Source organism: Crocodylus siamensis, chromosome 1 (assembly GCF_052110815.1).
Source record: "Crocodylus siamensis isolate JL-2025a chromosome 1, ASM5211081v1, whole genome shotgun sequence".
Lineage (NCBI taxonomy): Eukaryota > Metazoa > Chordata > Crocodylia > Crocodylidae > Crocodylus > Crocodylus siamensis.
The window spans coordinates 96,311,472-96,330,205 of record NC_143395.1 but is presented as its reverse complement, the minus strand read 5'-3'; the positions used below and the strand labels follow the sequence as shown (position 1 = coordinate 96,330,205).

The 18,734-nt window shown below is 41.8% G+C and overlaps 1 protein-coding gene across 2 annotated transcripts in view; it reads left to right on the top strand.

Annotated features, from left to right (window-relative positions):
• GOPC (golgi associated PDZ and coiled-coil motif containing) overlaps positions 1-18,734 on the top strand; it is a 49,040-nt gene that overhangs the window by 15,093 nt on the left and 15,213 nt on the right. Inside the window, exons 2-3 of one of the 2 annotated variants that reach the window (XM_090038502.1) lie at positions 9,023-9,187; positions 16,180-16,203. In XM_090038502.1, coding sequence (XP_089894628.1) covers positions 9,023-9,187; positions 16,180-16,203 — 189 coding nt within the window. The remainder of the gene's footprint in view (positions 1-9,022; positions 9,188-16,179; positions 16,204-18,734) is intronic. The other variant, XM_090038511.1, reaches the window with a different exon arrangement.

Here is an 18,734-nt window from a genome sequence, read left to right as displayed (position 1 = left end):
TGCAATTTCAGTGCATCTCTCTCCTCACCTATCCAAATTTTAAAACTGTTTCAGTTTTTAGTGTACCTAATAATTAGGGCTGTGCAAAGTTGTGGGGTGTGGGATGTGGGTGCAGCAGTGCCTGGAGTGGAGGCCCTGCCCTGCTGCTGCTTGCCCCCTTCTGCCCAGAGCAAGCCGCACCCACATCCCCCCCACCCCTATTCTGGTTGGGCAAGTGGCATCAGGGGATAACCTCTGCTTCGAGCGCTGCCGCGCAGCCCTCACCCCAGCTGGGCAGCTTTTCCCAGCCCCAATCCCTTCCTCCTCCATGCCCCTTCCCTCCCCCCTCCACCCACCACAACAGACTTACCAGCTGGAGGCAGCTGTGTCCAATGTGGTGAGGGCTGCTTCCTGTTTAGTCTATGGCTGAATCTCTGAAGTGGCACTGAATCTTCAGATCTGATTCAGCCAAATCGAATCGGGACAGTGATAGGAATCTCCAAATCGAATCACTTTCCCTCTGAATCAGCTGAATCTGAATCCAAAGTGAATACTTGCCACTTTGCACAGGCCTACTAATAATACTTTGGGGCATTCTTCCATTTGACATAACACAGCATTACTTAGTCCCCTCTATCACAAGCCAGGAGAAGTTGAACAAACAAATACGTTCATTCCTGTAAAAGCCGCAGTTAGAAAACATGCAGCAAACCTAAAATATCAACATCCAGGTATTTAACTGAAAATACAGGCCTGGTTCTGTGTTTCTGGAACATCTGTAGCTCATTTTGATATGAACAAAGTGTTGGGATGCACAAAAATACACGATAATAACAATAAACATGTCACTTACAGAAAATAAAGATTGGGAAATTGAATTGGAGCGCACAGCCATTTTGAGCTCTTCAGTATATCTGTTATGGCTGAGTCAGCCAGTTACCTAAGTGCAGATAAAACTAATAAATATATTAAAAAAGCCTCACGTTGTGACCCTGAGGATGAAAGCTGCTGTTCTACCATTTTAGTTGTTCAGTGAGTTCTGTGCAACTTTGAACTTAAAATTAAACATTCTGCTTGGCTTCTGGCATGGCCAGTGCTTTTTTTTTTTTTTTCCTTCCCCTTCTTCAGCTCCTGATTGGCTCGTCTGAAAATTCCGTAACAGACGTGGATGATGCTTGTCAACGTAGGCAGTCCTTTGGGTAAATCCAATATCTTTTATTAGATCTTGTATGGGAAAGCTTGCAAAGAAGAATTTTGCGAACTGTTTGAGTTGGTCTAATAAAAGATGCTGGTTTTACCCAAAGAACCTTGTCTGCCTATGTCCTTAGACCAACACGGCTACAACTACGCCCTTGTCAATGTCTATTTTCCTTTCCTTTGTCAGTGTATATTACAAATTACAGTAACAATGGCATTAAAAGATTGGTTCAGTTGCCCACAACTTTAATTTGCCTTCCTTGTAAATATGCATTTTCATATCATTTTAGTTGCATGATCACATACTGTTATTCTTTATTGTGTCCCTGCCTTATTCAGTAAGAATTTTTGGTGAATGAGCAACTTTATTCAGTATTTTTTTGGTCCTCCTTTTTCACTGTATGACTTCATGCGTTATCCATTGAACACTATCCAAGACCTGCAGTGAATACATAATTAATAATTTCCCTGTGGGCTTATATTCTTTGTAATCTCCGTGTGGTATTGCTGGATTGGCAAACACTATGGATAAAAGCAGGGAAATCCAGGAGAGCCTAGAGGGGAAAAGAGAGGCTTACAAGCTGTGGAAGCAGGGGCAGCCACCTAGGAGGAGTGTACCTGCTTGGCTTGAGCTTGCAGGGAAGCAGTGAGGAAGGCCAAAGCAGAAACAGAACTCAGACTGGCAACAAAGATTAAGGGTAACAAAAAGTCCTTCTTTAAGTATATAGGGAGCAAGAAGAAGGCGCAGGGTAACATGAGGCAGCTACAGGATGGACTAGGGCAACTTGTAACAGATAGGATGGACAAAGCTGAGCTCTTAAATGATTTCTTTGCATCTCTGTTCCTGGACACAGATACCAGCACACCTCCCAGTAAGACTTTTTAGTCTGGTGTCAGAGATAACAATCCACCAATAGTCAGCATTGACCTTGTGAGGGGACACTTGGAGGGGCTGGACGTATTCAAGTCGACAGGCCCCAATGATCTTCACCCAGAGGTACTAAAGGAATTGGCTGGTGTCATAGTGAAACTACTGTGCAACTGTTTGAGTGCTTGTGGCACTCAGGACAGGTCCCGGAGGACTGGAAAAGGGCCAGCGTGGTCCCTATTTTCAAGAACGGGAGGAAGGAGGACCTGGCTAATTATAGGCCAGTTAGCCTCACCTCAATTCTTGGCAAAACCTTAGAAAAAATCATTGAGGATCACATTTATGGGGGACCAGCAGGTAAAACAATGCTAAGGGGCAACCAGCATGGGTTTATAGCAGGCAGATCCTGCCTGACTAACCTGTTTTTTTAACGACCAGGTCACAAAATGCTTAGATGCAGCAGTTGAGATAGATACTATTTACTTGGATTTTAAAAAGGCTTTTGACACAGTGTTGCATCCAGTTCTTATAAATAAACCGAGTAGCTGTGATGTGGACTTTTTCACAGTAAGGTGGGTGGAAAACTGGCTTACGGGGTGCATCCAGAGAGTGGTGGTGGATGGGTTGGTTTCTAGCTGGAGAGATGTGGGCAGTGGTGTCCCCCAAGGCTCTGTCCTTGGACCAGTGCTGTTCAATATCATCATCAGTGATTTGGATGAGGGTGTAGAAAGCACCCTGTCCAAATTCACAGACGACACCAAACTATGGGGTATAGTAGACACACTAGAGGGTAGGGAGTGAATTCAGGCAGATTTGGACAGACTGGGGAAGTGGGCAGAATAGGATGCGGTATAACAAAGATAAGTGCTTCACCTGGGGAGGAAGAATCACCAATACACCTATAGACTGGGAAGTACCATTCTAGGTAGCACAGAAGCGGAAAGGGATCTCAAAGTCATAGTCAACACAAAAATAAACATGAGACATCGATGTGGTGAGCTAATAAGTAAGGCTAACTGCACTCTTTCTTGCGTTAGTAGGTGCATCATGAGCAGGACTAGGGAGGTGATATTTCCCCTCTGTACGGCTTTGGTGAGGCTGCAGCTGTAGTACCGCATCCAGTTTTAGGCGCTGCACCTTAAGAGGAATGTGGATAACCTGGAAAGGGTGCAGAGGAGGGCTGCTTGTATGGTTGAGGGCCTGTGGGTAAGAGCATATAAAGACAGATTGAGGGATTTGAATCTTTAGCCTCCATGAGAGAAGGCTGAGAGGTGATCTTGTGGCCATCTACAAGCTAATCAGGGGGAGTCAGCGGGGAATAGGGCACACTCTGTTTAGCAGGGTGTCCTTGGGGTTACTAGAAACAATGGCCATAAACTGAAGGAGAGCAGATTTAGATTGGACATCAGGAAAAAAATTCTTTATGGTGAGGGTTGCCAAAATATGGAATGGGCTTCCAAGGGAGGTGGTACTTTCCCCGACACTGGAGGTGTTTAAAAGGAGATTAGACAAGCACCTGGCTGGGGTTACTTAACCTCAGCGCTCTTTCCTGCCCAAAGCAGGGGGTCAAACTGGATGATCTAATAGGTCCCTTCTGACCCTAGAAATCTATGAAACTTATGAAAACATAGTAACTACTCATGTTAATATAATAAAAATTGTTCCTTGTTGCAAAACAAATATAGTATTGGAAATCAATTTCACTAAAGGTTAAGTGATTAATCTAGAACACGTAACAACAGTAGTTTTCAACCTTTTTAGACTCAAGGCACCCCTTGGAAGGTGCCAGCTCTTAGCTTTCATTTGTTTGTTGGAAAAATGATAGGGCATATTTTTTGTAGCAAAGAAGTTGGACCACAACAGGCCAGAAAGTTTTTAACACTATGGATTCCTATTCCTGGGTTTATTTTGCTAATTGTGTTTGCATACCTACTAGTGCAAACATTGTGTGGTGCACCCTTGAAAGGCTTTCAGGACACCCCAGGGTGTCATAGCAGCCTGACTGACAATTGCTGATGTAACATACAAGTGCAGTGCTTTAGATGAATTTAGAGACTACGTTCAGAAATAAATGACTCACAAATACAGTTTAATTTCCCCTTTTCTTCAGTGCATGGTCAGGTGAAACAGTTATAGTAAATTAAAAGTTTGGGGGAACTTACAATGTGTGAAGATTTTCTCTGGTAACTCTTTTGTATTTCCACAATGTCTTTAAAAACTGGAAGTTTACCAGTGGTGATTTAAAAGTTGTTTCACTCAGGTATAAAATATCTCAATTTAGTTCCTACTTACCATGGCTGGAGTCCGTACACAAAACAATTAAAATAGAAGATGTGTTGCAAGTTGTCCTCCTCTTTAACTCAATATAATTGTTTAACCTGTCTGTACCCTTAGTGTTTGTGTTGTTACTTGTGGTCCTCTCCTCCCCCTCCCCCCCCGGGTTGGACCCTTCTGTCTGAATAATCTATTTCTGATATTATAACACTTGAGATGGAATTTTGATCTTTTAAAATATGACATAAACAAGTAGGTTGCTTCCTTGTCTCTTGCTATGTATCAAATAAATGTTAGATCAGCTGAATTTATCATTTTTATACTTTAAAAAATGTTGAGCTGGTGGGGCCAGGGGTAGCCTCCACTGCATGGGCATCCCAGGGCAAGCTGCAGGCTGGCACAAGATGGGGGTGCCCCAGCACTACCCAGCAGGGCCGAAGGACCCATTGTGGGCTGGACAAAATCACTCCATGGGCCAAATCTGGCCTGTGGGCTGTATTTTGCCTATCCCTGGGTTAAGCACAGCAGGACATTGGTAGGCAACATATAGGACATATACTGCCTATGGTTTATCCATTTCTGGGTAAGCAGAAGTCTAGTCTTTAAGTTAAAATATGCAAGACTATATATTTTTAAATTACTACATTACAGGAAAGGGATAAGAGAATGTCACTAACATAAAGCCTGGTAGAATTGGAAAAGAAATGTGAGAAAAACTGAGGCAGCTTGATTGAGCCCTTTGATATAAATATCTTAATATAAGCTGTTCTGTAGCATGTCACTTAATACTACTAATATTGCTTAGTTACCTGATTTAGTGTTCATTTCTTTAGTTTGAGAATAGAGTATCCACAGGAGAGAGACATCAACCATGTGTATTCATTAGAGAGTATTATGGATTTGCAAGTAAACGACAAACTTTTTTTTCTTGAGAAATAAATCAAGGACTTCAAAACACTTTTTTATAGAAGATTATTCCTTCGGAGTTAAGCAGGGGAGCTATTTATGTAACTTGAGAGAGTTTAACTTGGCTTATACTTTGAAATGTTCAATGTCTAAAGAAATCAATGTAATCTTAATCAAATTTCAGGAGGAATTGTGCTTCTAACTTAATGCGAACTTGTAGAGGAGTAATCGTCTTTGCTGTTAGCCACAAACCCCCAAATTTTATCTTCTATGTGGATTTCTCTAAAAAGGGCAAGGACAAACAAAATATACATTTTTCCAGAGTTTTTACTTGGGTAACTACTTTATAGCTCATATAAAGGTTGCTCACAGTTCCAAGATACTAATTTATGTTCAAACTTGCTGTGTAATTTCAAGTTTAAATACTGCATGTAAACTGCATATAACATCATAGAATCGTAGAAGTAGGGTCGGAAGGGACCTTGTAGATCTTGAAGTCCGACCCCCTGCCTAGGCAGGAGAAAAACTGGGCTCAAGTGACTCCAGCCAGCTGGCATCAAGCCTTTTCTTAAAGACCCCCAGGGTAGGAGCCAGCACCACTTCCCTTGGAAGTTGGTTCCAGATGCTAGCTGCCCTGGCTGTGAAGTAGTTCTTATGGATGCCCAATCTAAACCTACTCTCCAACAACATATGGCCGTTATTCCTTGTTATGCCAGGGGGCGCTAGGCAAAACAAGGTCTCTCCCAAACCCTTCTGGTCCCCCCTAGTGAGTTTATAGACAGTCACCAGGTCCCCCCTCAGCCTTCTCTTGTGAAGGCTGAACAGGTTCAGGTCCCGCAGTCTCTCATTACAGGGTCTGCCCTGTTGTCCCTGGATCATGTGGGTGGCCCTCATCTGGACCCTCTCAATGTTGTCCACATCCCTCCTGAAGTGGGGCGCACAGAACTGGACACAGTACTCCAGCTGTGGCCTGACCAGTGTCATGTAGAGGGGGAGGATCACCTCCTTGGTCCTACTTGAGATGCACCTGTGGATGCATGACAAAGTCTGGTTAGCCCTGCCAACCATGACCTCACATTGTTGGCCCATGTTCATCTTGGAGTCAGTAATGACTCCAAGATCCCTTTCTGCCCCCGTGCTCTCAAGAAGGGAGTTTCCCATCTTATAAGTGTGCTGCTGGTTACTACTGCCTAAGTGCAGCACCCTGCACTTGTCAGTATTGAAACGCATCCTGTTTTTGTTAGCCCAACCCTGTAACCTATCCAAGTCTTGCTGCAGTCTTTCCCTCCCTACGAGCGTGCTCACCTCACCCCAAATTTTGGTATCATCACAAATTTAAATGTTGTCCAAATTGCTGATAAAGAAATTGAACAGCGCGGGCCCAAGGACTGAGCCCTGGGGGACTCTGCTGCCCACTTCTCTTCAGGTCGAATATGACCCATCCATTACCACCCTCTGAGTATGACCCTTCAGCCAATCTGCAGTCCAATTGAGTGTGTAGGCATCAATGCCACAGTTGCCTAGTTTTTTAATGAGATGGAGTGGGAGACGGTTTCAAAGGCCTTGCTGAAGTCCAGAAAGACTACATCCACGGCGATACCTGCATCCAGTGCTTTTGTGACCTGATCATAAAAGGCAGTCAGGTTGGTCTGACATGACCTGACCCTAATGAAACTGTGCTGGTTGCCCTTGAGCATCATCCCTGAAGCCGGCCCATCGCAGATGTGCTCCTTGATAATCTTCTCAAAGAGTTTCCCTAGGATTGAGGTAAGACTGACGGGCCTATAGTTGCCTGGGTCCTCCCTCCTCCCTTTTTTAAAGATGGGGACCACGTTGGCTATCTTCCAATCATCTGGCCCCTGGCCCGAGCACCATGAGCGCTCGTAAAGCCGTGTCAAGGGCCCTGCAATAACCACTGCTAGCTCCCTCAACACCCTGGGGTGGAGAGCATCTGGACCCACTGATTTGAACACATCCAGCCCCTCCAGAAGCTCTCTAACCCATTCCTCCCCAACCTGAGGTCTGGAGGCGTTCCCCTCAAGTCTGTCTTGCATCAGGGTGGGGAAGTCCTGGTCCCTGCACAAGAAAACGGAGGTAAATAATTGGTTAAAGAGGTCTGCTTTCTCCTCTGGTGCAACCACCGGATTGCCCAGAATATCTTGCAGGGGCCCCATGTTTCCCGGTGCTTTCTTCATCTTCCCTATATATTTGAAAAAGAACTTTTCATTATCTTTGATCTTGGACACTAGTCCTAGCTCTATGTCCGCCTTAGCTTTCCTGACAGCCCCCCTACAGGCGCGAGCAGAGGAGGTATACACCTTTTTGGAGATGTCATCCCCCTTCCACCGGTTGTACACCGCCATTTTGGCACTAAGACAGTCTTGGACACCCTTGGTGAGCCAGGGAGGGCTTTCGTGCACACTTGCCCCCCTTGCTTCTTGTTGGGATGGTCACCCCTTGGGCCCTGAGTATCGTCTCCTTAAGGAACAACCACTCATCTTGGGCACTGAGTTCCCCTGCTCTCGAACCCCAGCGCCTTTCCCACTAATCTCAACTCGTTGAAATTGGCCCTCTTGAAGTCTAGGGCTACCGCTTTGCTGCAGGCCCTTGACACCCTGCGCTGGACGGTGAATTCCAGCAAGCAATGATCGCTGTCACCCAAGTGGTCAAGGACCTGGAGGCCCCTCACCAGGTCGTCGCCTGTGGCCAGGACCAGGTCCAACAGGGGATTTCATCTGGTGGGACTGTGCACCTCCTGGATTAAGTGGAGGTCCTGTATCTTGGCCAGGAACCTCCTAGAACGGTCCAGCCTGGCTGACTCTTCCTCCCTGCAGATGTCCAGGTAATTTAAATCACCCATGACGACTACATCCCTTGCCTTAAGTGCCTCTGCAAGCTGGCCCGAAAATTCCCAGTCCAGCACCTCCCCTTGGTTGGGGGGTCTGAAGTAGGGTCTTCTTCATGATGTCTCTAACCTGAGCCCCAGGCATGAAGCAGACCTCTCACGTCATGAGGTCAGGCCGGCAGATGGGACCTTCCAGTCCTCGTAGGATAGAGTCTCCAATATATTTTTGCATAAAGGAAAAAATAGTTATTAAACATATTTTGAAGATGTTTTACTTTGTGCCTGCCAGTGTGTCCATCTGTACGACTAGTTCAGTTTGGGTGTTGGTATTGAACTATTTTAAATTGGTGTGTAGTTTGATTCAGTTGGCTTCAGCATTAGACTACTAAGTGTAATAACAGTGAAGTTGTATCAGATAATCAGCAAATCCTAGATTTGGTTACGTTCTTGTTTGTATCACTGTTTTCTGCTGCTCATTCTCATTTATGGTTGAAAGCATCTTGGTCAATGAAACATCTCCCAGAAAAGGTTGTAGTTTTCTTTTTAGATCATATCTACCATGGAATTGTTGCATCTCATACAGCTGTGGTTGCATCTCATACAACTGCCTTGTTGCCCCTGGCTTAACCACGGGTATAAAGCCCTGAAATTGCAGCATAGACCAGGGACATTGGGACAGATTTTTAAAGTTGCATTAGGTGCTTATCTTCATCTTTAGGTGTACATGGGGTTTCTAGGAGTGTCTAATTCCCATTGATTTTGTCACACTAGGCCTTTATATCTGCTTGTAGTATGAGAAAGTACAATAGGGTTATACAGAAACTCAGGCAAAGAGGCCGGACCCTTCTTTTTTGTCAGTATATCTGAAACCCTTGTGCCACAAAGTATCCTTTTGTACTAAGAAACTAACTGTAACATTATTGTAATTATATTGTGCATTTAATATTTTCCAGGCACAGCTAGTTGATCTAAAATCTGAACTGACAGAAACTCAGGCTGAGAAAACAGTATTGGAAAAGGAGGTGCATGATCAGCTTTTGCAACTCCATGCCATCCAACTTCAGCTACATGCCAAAACTGGTCAGAGCATTGATTCTGGGACTATTAAAGCAAAACTGGTGAGTATGGTAGATTAGAGAAAAAGCATGATTCTCCAAGGCTACCTCATTGATTGTGCCACAGGCCAGGTATTGAGATTTTGAGCACATACTTATTTGAACACTTACATTTTAAAATCAGTGAGCATATACATTCCATTTATTTTTTTTTATATGAATGCTTATAGTAAAATAAGCTAGGAACAAATTATATGTGGAAGATTGTACCAAAGAGAGAGAGATTTCCACTTAGTTTTCATTTATCAATATTCAGGGCTGCTGGCTGGCAGTTTTGGAAGTGTGTGTAGATATAGTTTATCTTGCATAATAATCACTGATTATTATTTGTATATCTACACACACAAGCACACAGAGTAGAAGTCATTCTGAAAGGGGAATTTTTGTGTCTTTTAATATTTTTATACTATATAAAAGCCTGAGAGAGATGTATGCATGCTTGTTTTCAGTTTTAAAATATTAGTGTATTTTCTCTTTCCGCTGAAGGTTTACTCTGGAGGATTCAGAGAATTTAATAGGGAGTTTTCTTATTTGAAGAGGGCTGAATCTTTTAAAAACTCTTTAGTTGTTTGTCAGGTACTTAACAAAAACAGTGTATTAAATATAATCAATGTCTGACAGGTTTGGACAGATGAATACTTTACACTCATATAAAAAATGTAGTGGATAGATGACACAAATTCTTAAACCAGGGTAACGTAATACAGTCCAGTAGAGAGTTGCCCTTGGTGAATGAGTTAAAGCTCTTATTAGTGTTAATTATAATAGCATGACTTGTGTGTGTCCATCCTAGAGTGGCCACTTACTACAGCTAAACAGACTGTTATGTTCTCCCCTACCACTTAGTAGGGAAATGCAATAATAGCTGCTTAATGTGAACTACCCCAGGGTAGCTGCACATTTATCCATTTCTGAGCCTGGCATAATTTGCTCTGGCATACAAAATTAATGTGAATTATATTGGGATTTATGCTTGTCTGTCACTGTGCTGAGAGTTAAAAAAGTATCTCAGGTTTTAATTTTCTTGGAAGTAGGGCTAACAGTTCTTCAGTGGTTCATAGGAGTTTTCCTGGGAAAACAGGGTATAAAAGACATTAATGTAAGAACATGATATCTGAATGTACTGCAGAGAAAATGAAAAAGGGAACTCCTACTCCATTTTCCTGGGAATGGAGGAAAGAAATTTATGTTACGTGGAGATGCACTGGAACCATTGAGTTCACAGTGGTTCCCCTTCCTTCATTGTATGAAATCAGAATCCCAGGAATCTACCTCCCACCCCAGTCTCATTGCTGAATAAAGCAAGCCAGTGATGACCCGTGGATCAGAACTTAAGAAATAGTGTCCAAAGCAATCAACAGCCATCAGTTGGGAACTGACACTAGGGCTCTGTGAAGTTTTGGTTGCTGATTCAATTCAGCTTTATTTGGCGGCTGAATCTCCAAATCGAATCAAGAGATCTTTTAATCTCTCCAAATTGAATCGGAACCCTCCGAATCGATTCGGAGAGAGTTGATCATTCGAAGATACCAAGCGGCTTGTGAATGCTCAAATGGTGGGGCAGATGGAGCATCCCACAGGAGTGTAGGGGGGTCCCCAGCGGAGCATGCAGGGGACCCCTCCCTGGCTCGGCAACTGGTTCCTTCTGGGTCTGGGGGAGCACCCAGGTATTTCTGGTCTACTTCCGGGTCTGCTGCCATGCTTCTGTGGGATGCTCCATCCACCCCACCATCTCAGCGTTCACAAGCTGTTCCTGGTACCTTGAAGTATGTGGAAAGAACATTTTAAAGCTGTGTCTATGGCTGAATTGCTGTTTCTTTGAATCAGCATCAAACTTTCAGATTTGGATTCGTCCGAATTGAATTGGGACAGTTATCTGAATCAACGAATCAAATCTCTGTCCCCTGAATTGGGCTGAATCTGAATTGAATATAGCCCACTTCGCACACTGCTAACTGACATACATATAGCTGTATATTAACTGGCATCCAAAACATGAAAGACTTCAGCTCATTAAAAATTGCAAGGAAAATTATTTTGTGTTGTTTCATGGTCTGTTCCAATTTAGAATAGTTTCTAAACATAGTTCTAATACTTCATAAATCTGAGGCCCCTGCCACACATTGACTAGTTGATCATGTCTTAAGTTGTAAGCTGGCCACATGTTAAAGCAATTAATGGTATCATAAACCAAGGAATGTGAAGTAAGTTTGTGGCTGGTTCCTGTCACACAATTAATTGAACTTGTGGCCAGGTGGTTCCCTGTGGCTGGGAGCCCACAGCTGATGGCACACCCACCTTTGGGGAAGCTCTATGCACTCCTGCTGCTAGGAGCCCCATCAGCTGATCCAGACTCCCAGCTATTGGAGCACACCATGCATTCCTGTGGCAGGGATCCCCATCAGCTCATCTGGGCTTCCAGCTGTGGAGGTGCACCATTCGCTGCAGCTGCTGGAAGCCCTGTCAACTCAAGAGTCTCCCAGCCATGTGAGCTTGCCACTTGCTGGTGCAGGGGGAGCGTGGGATCGTGATCCCAGGCTTCCTCTGCGCTGGGAGTAAGGCACCATGGGATCTAATGCTCAGTCTCGTAGTCGCACCTCCTACCATGCATGTGTGGTATGGCAGGAAGTGCCGTTGTGTGGATTGCCCATCAGACCCCATCAGTGGAGAGTGGCTTTTGCTGCCTTGCACTGCAGCAGAGTGGCAGGGATGGTCAGGAGCACCAGTGGTGACCAGGTGCTAGTACCCACCTGTCTCCAACCTGAGCTGTCATCCCAGCTCCCTGCTGAAAAACAGTGACTCCTTATCTTACTTCATCTCCTCTTTTGTTAACAAGCCACACAATTTTCCTAAATTGATTACTGCCTCAAGTCCAATAGTTGTGGTTAAACTAGAGCAATCTATTCAAATTATTAGAAAAAAAATTTGGGAAAACATAAAATGCAAAATTAAATAATGTACTAATTTATATTTACATAGCAATTGAAATTGGCATCAGATAAGTTATACTTATTTAGACTTAGAATATGTATTACTCAGTAGTCAAGTTACTCTTTCTGAACTGTTTTGTAAACTCATTTATTTGAAGTTGTAATGAAAGATATGAAAAATGGTAGATTAGAAACTTGTGTAGCCTTCAGGAATTTTATGGACATATGAATAAGCATAAATTAAATACACAAAATATAATAATTTGGTTATATCTGCTTTCATAGGGTAACATTTTAAAAAATATACTGTATTTACTCAAATAGAAGAAAAGTTGTTTTTTTCCCCCCGGTTTGGCATGGAGATAAAAGCCCCTCATCTATAATTGTATACAAGGAAATCTCACTAAATGGTGTCTCTTATTAAATTGCTGCCAAAAGCAACATGTGCTTAGCAATGGAAGCCAACTGTGAAGTTGATTAAATACAGCCAATGCTGAACAATGACTGTAAAACACTTGGCCTGCATTAAGCAAATGTGCTGATGGGAAACTATCACAAAAATAGCTTAGTGCAGCCCAGCTGAATAAGACATATGGTAGTGCCCATTAAACGCAGTCCCCCTCATCTCCGACTTTTTCAAGTCATGGTGAGCCGTGGTATTGTATACATTTTTACTTCCTCTTCACTCCCATGGCTGAGCTGTCCCTTTCTTTCCCATTTCCAATTATTCCTGTTTCTTCACCAGCCTTAAATGACTAGCTTATGAAACAAGGTCCAAACAGTTCATCCAGATTCCTTCTGTTGCCACACTCTCAGCCTGGTACATGTGATTAGTGTGGCCCTCCATAAGGTGAAGCAAGGCCAGATTGCTCTGTGCTTCATCGTCATATAAATTTTTGGAGCATACAAGAACTCATGACAAGAACATCTGCTTCCAGTCATGAGTAGGGGCTAGTTAGCACATGGATCCTTTGTTGTGGCTATCTGGAGTACACACACATACTGAACAGTGCTGAGTTGTGGGGTCACCATGGCTTGAAATGCTGTTGACCCTGGTGGGGCTGAGCCCAGTGAACTGTGGTAAATCACAGCCCTTTGGCTTTGAACTAATATCATGCACAGTTTGTACTACATTTAAGTGGGTGTGGGTACATGAGATATTTACTGCAGAACTGACTAATTAGCTTCTCAGTAAAGTCTCAGGGTCTACACATGCTATTAGGACAGAATAAATGGATTAACTCTACCATAGGGTAGTACTTGTAAATACAAGTACTGTCCTATGGCAGAGTTATTTAATTGCCACAATGCATGTGTAAACGTTGACAGGGCTGCCTGGGGCATGTGGGTCCTTCAGTGTAGGGGTTGCCTGCTGGCTAGCCCCAGGGCACCATTGTGCCCTAGCCAGCCCCTCTGCAGCACATTGAGCCAGGCTAGCAGGCTGATTCCCCCGACCCTTTGCCAGCTGGGACTGTTCCAACCAGGATCAAAATGCAGTCTCGGAACAATAAACTCCAGCACAAAGTATGTTGTAGTTTATTGCTTCGCAATAATTGCATGTATAGTAGGTGCCAAAGTGCTGATCAGTTTCGTGTTTATGGAGTAGAGGCAGCCCTTGACTTAAAACGTTTCAAATTACAACGTTTTGCACTTACAATGTTTATAAATTGACACCCTGTTTCAACTTTACAACGCCAGTTTCAACTTTACAACGCTTAATCCAATGCGATGCCATGCCAGCGAACAAGTTCGCTGTGTCGCTCATCTCCTTGGAGAACATCTGTCCAAACTTCCTTGGACGCTTTCTTAAAGAAAGCGTCCAAGACTCCAGAAAAGCCTGCAGCCAAGAGTCCTGAGAAGACTCCCGCCAAGAACCCTTCAAAAAGTCCATCCAAGAGCCCTTCAGAAAGTCCAGCAACACCACCTTGCGAATCTATATGATTGCTATTTACAATATAAATGCATTAATGTAGCTATACGACTCATCTAGAATCGATCAAGTACAAAATTAAATTTTTGTTGAAAACAGGGTATCTGCCCTTGGTTCAGGAACCAATCCCCCATTTATAACATTGTTTCTTATGAGAAAATTGTTTCCAAGTTGCAACGTTTTGACTTAAGACACAGTTTTCAGGAACCAATTGTGTTGTAAGTCCAAGGACTGCCTGTTCCTGTGCTAAAACTTGCAGCAGTTGGGGGTTGGGGAGAAAAGTAACATGCATCATGGATGAAGTAAGTGCATAGATACTATATGCAAATTGCTACAGCCATGTTTAGTTTCTAGGTTCTTGTTTCTGAAATTTGCTTCTCACTTCCATGTTTTTAGGGAGAGCGGGGTGTGACAGTAAGGAGAGAGGAAAGGGCTGCCTGGGGAAAAAGTTGGGGGGAAGCAGAGAGGAAAGGGGCTACCTGACCCCCCCCCATTTTATTTTTCCTGCTGTAGCAGTGAGAGGGGGACAAATTCTAAGCAAAACCGTCAATAGTTAGATTCTGTACCTAGAAAATTATAACAAATTTATAAATTTTTCTTATGTAGAACCTAATTATTGGGGTGTCATCTTATAATCAGGGTTGTCTTCTATTTGAGTAAATATATGGTAACTTCCCTTTTTAAAAGTTACTTAGCTGTATTGTTGAAAGTCAAGACTTCAACTCTTGAAGCCTTTGTGAAAACAGCACTGAGGCAGTTTTGAAAATAAATCTTCCATTATATCTTGTGTTAAGAATTTTTGTTTAAAGGAATGATTACAGATCTGAGTTTAAGCCACAAAAGTCTGTGTCCATAGTTAAGATTGAGGAGTAAAATTTCCCTCTGTTGAAGGATTTGCCTGTGTTGAAACTGTACACATTAAAACCCTACCCTGACATTTTCTCCTTAATACAGCATTGGGCCTTGTTTCTTCCTCATTTTATAAGCCTCTAGGCTTATCTTCTGAGTTTGCTTTATTCTGTCTTTTGGGAGCATCTAGGATTTTTTTCAGTGGAGAGAAACTGTTCTTTAAACCATTCTGGATATAGCAGCTACAAAGGTTTGGGAAGTTTAAGCAAGCAGAACTGAAGCTGCTTAAATGACAAGGAAAATTGAAAATCTGAGGTTTAGGTTTAAGGAAGTTTTAGTGGTGACCTTCTACAAATCTGAATCTACCCACAGGAGGTTTGGAAAGAAGACAGTGTCAACAGTGCTTAGTTTGAAAGCACAGTTATGCACGTTGTCTTCCTTTCTCTTTACCTGATGCACAGCCCCTCTTTTTGCCTTTTTCTTCTTTTTTTTGGTAAGGGTCTGGAGCAGGGGTTGGCAATGTTTTTGGGCAGTGCCAAAAACACCCACAACCTCCACTTGTAAGATGTTGGTATGCCAAGGGCAGATGGCGAGGTAGCCACAAGGGGTTCCACCCTTGTTGTGTTAACGTAGCCCCAGCCCCTGTCGTGCCGTCCCTGAAGTGTATGTGCCAAGCAAGATGGCTTTGCATGCCATGCTATGGCACCTGTGCCAGGGGTTGCCCCCTGGTCTGGAGTTTCCTTTAGTGGCTTTGGTCAAAAGTTTGTCTCTTGCTGTTTTTAATCATAATATATATTTTTGCAACTTACTTTTATCCTGCATGCGGTGGCATATTCATAATCATTATGTATAACCTTGAGAGGTATTTTTATAAATTTAACTTATGATTTATCCAGTAGGTAAACACTTAATTTTAGGTTCAGAACGGCTCAGAAGCAATTCTAAAAATTAATGAAAAATGTGAGCGTTCATATAGCATTATATTGAATGTTATGCATTTGTAGAATTTTCCCTTGCATTTATATTTAATAAAGAAATTACTGCAAGCTGTTCTCTAATGCTGGTTTTCAGTGATTTGATATTACAATGCACACTTCAAATGCAGAGGCTCTTATGAAAAAGCTTACTTATTGCCATGCTTATTATTACGCACTTTAGTAAAGATCGTTAGTAACTTTCTGACAAGCTAAGACTATTTTCATTCATTTTCTTGTTTTCTGCCTTACTTTTATATTGTCCATATTGTCATGTTTTTCTAATATGGAACTCTCTTCTTCTGTCTTAAGCCTCTCCTTTCTGTGGATGAGATGGTAAGTATCCACAAATCACCTTTACATGTAAGGCAATGCTTTTATTTTGTGCAGCAGTATTTATATTTTGGCTGGGAGGCTAACACAACAGATCTGTATCTGGTTTCTTCCCCTTTCTTGTTGATTATACATCTAATGCTGTTGACAGTTCATTATTTTTGGTGCACTTTCTGGTGCATGTTCATATTTGTTTCTCCTACTGGGTCTTATGTGGGATGATATGGTCTGGTACTTTTACATCCTCAAGTTATGTCTTTTGCAAATGGAAACCTAATTTCAAGCTGTTGCACAATTTATTTAAAAACTGACAATATCCAACTCAGGCTCATAGATCAAGCATGGTAGATACTGTCAATTTTTAATAACCTGTACACACATTTCAAACGTTTTTGTAATATTTTTCAGTTTTCTCTAGCTTCATATTTCAATATTTTGTTACGTTTTCCCTCTTCCCCCTTTCCCAGTACCATTTTTAGGGATAAGTTGCTTTAATATAACTTAACAGTTCTTTGATATCTAAAATACCTAAGCTTATGAGCTCTCTGGTAGCAGTGAACTCTAAAGACAATCATTTCTTAAACCTTGTGAATGATAGACTTCAAGATTTTTAAACACACAATTCAATTAAAATAAAATTTAGTTATTTATCCCCTAGATACTTCTCAAAATTTGCTTTTCTTCCTTTGACAAAAAATTAGGTAATTAAGGATTGTGATCTGTCATCATCATGAGTACATTTAGATGAGAAGTTCATGAGAACAAGTAAATAATCAGAAGGTTTTTGTTTAATATAGTTTATGTAAAACATAGTTTTCTGCTTAAAGGAACCTCAGACATACTGTAAACACTAGGAAGTACCATCTGCTTATAATTGGTTAATGAAAAGACTGAGGTACTTGCATATTAAGACAGTAAATAATGATTTGATCTTGGCCCATCAAGTTTATACTCTGCTATTTTCATAAGTTGCAGTGTAGTGTGTGGTTAATTATTATTTTTATACCACAGTAAGGAAGTATCTTTTACTGTTATGATAAATGTGGTTTTATTTGGAGCAGGAATTTTCAATGTCAAGAATTGTAGGCGTATGTTTGTACAGACTACTTAAATGATGGACTGTGTTAATTATAGCGTACTGCTTGTGCTCAATATATTTTAAGGTTCTGTTCTAGTTTTCAGCTTAATCTCATCTTTTAAATGCAGCTACAACTTTGTCATGTTATTTCTGGAATGTAATTTTCCAAGCTTTGTCTTAGCCCGAGAGAAAACTCATAAGGGAGAAAAATTGAGCAACATTATTTTATTTACCTTTGAGTTATATTATTTGTAATATTATTTGGATGTTAGTATTTCATATGGAAACCAAACAGTGTTAGAAGCATCAAATTTGATTTGAAACAAGTAGGAAGTTGACATTGATTCATCTTGACTGAAATTTTAAGAAATAAGCCCATTTTGAAGATAATTAATTTAGATTGATTTAAATATCGTGGATCATTTTACAGCTGTAGCTTGTGGCTGCCAGATCTCAGAGACTGAAAATAGAAGCTTCTTTTAGGGGTTGTTAAGCAAAATGGCCTGGATCAAAGAAATTTTACCTTCTCAAAGACTTTTGTCTACATAAAGAACAGTCTCCCTCCCTGCCCCAGAGCACCAAAAATGCTATGAAAAAAATATTGTTAACACAATATTAGTATTTCAAATAAAAATACCAGGTTATATAGAGTGAAAAATAAATATTCTGCCTTAATAATGTTTGCTTGTGCATAAATCCTAAACCAGTCTCTCTCTCTTGACTATTTGTCAAAGGCACTTTTGTCCTATCCTGGGAGCAGATAACCCTAAAGCCAGCCTAGTAGGTACACCCAAGAGTATTGAATCCCCAGATGGTGTAGAGTTGCCATAATTTCACTTATACTGTGACCTTTGTGGCTGATATGACTGAGGCATGTGTGTGCCTTGGCCAAACTCCCATAGTTACCCCTTAGCCACTGGCCATAGCTGTAAATTAGAGCATCCTCAAGGCCATATGTCATTAGATGGTGAGGACGGATGTAATGGTGAATATGTTGTTATTTTAAAAAAAATTGCTCAGGAACCTATGTTATGCAAAGTACATCTTAATGCATATGGTAGTCCAAATTCCCAGATTGGATCTGAGGAATGGTATGTTGCAGTTCAGGATGGGGAGAGACAAAAGATTTTAACCCTCGCTTCCTAGCTCTGCATTCTGTGCTCTCTGTCCTCTCATCAGAACCAGATAGATGACCCCTATATGTTTTCTCAGCTTTCTGAAACCAAAAGATTCCCCTCAGTATTTGTAGAGAACCTAACCAGTGTTTTGTGTTATACCATATTTTCTTTTCTTCCAAAGACATCAAGAAGTTAAATATTATTACTAGCTCACACTTTAAATACACTTCTAAGTTAGATGCACATTGCTGGAAGAATGCCCCTTTTCAATCATAGACCTCAACCATGAGGTCACTCCTGTTCTTTTCCCTCTTTTCTCATCAGCCAAATGCTGTACT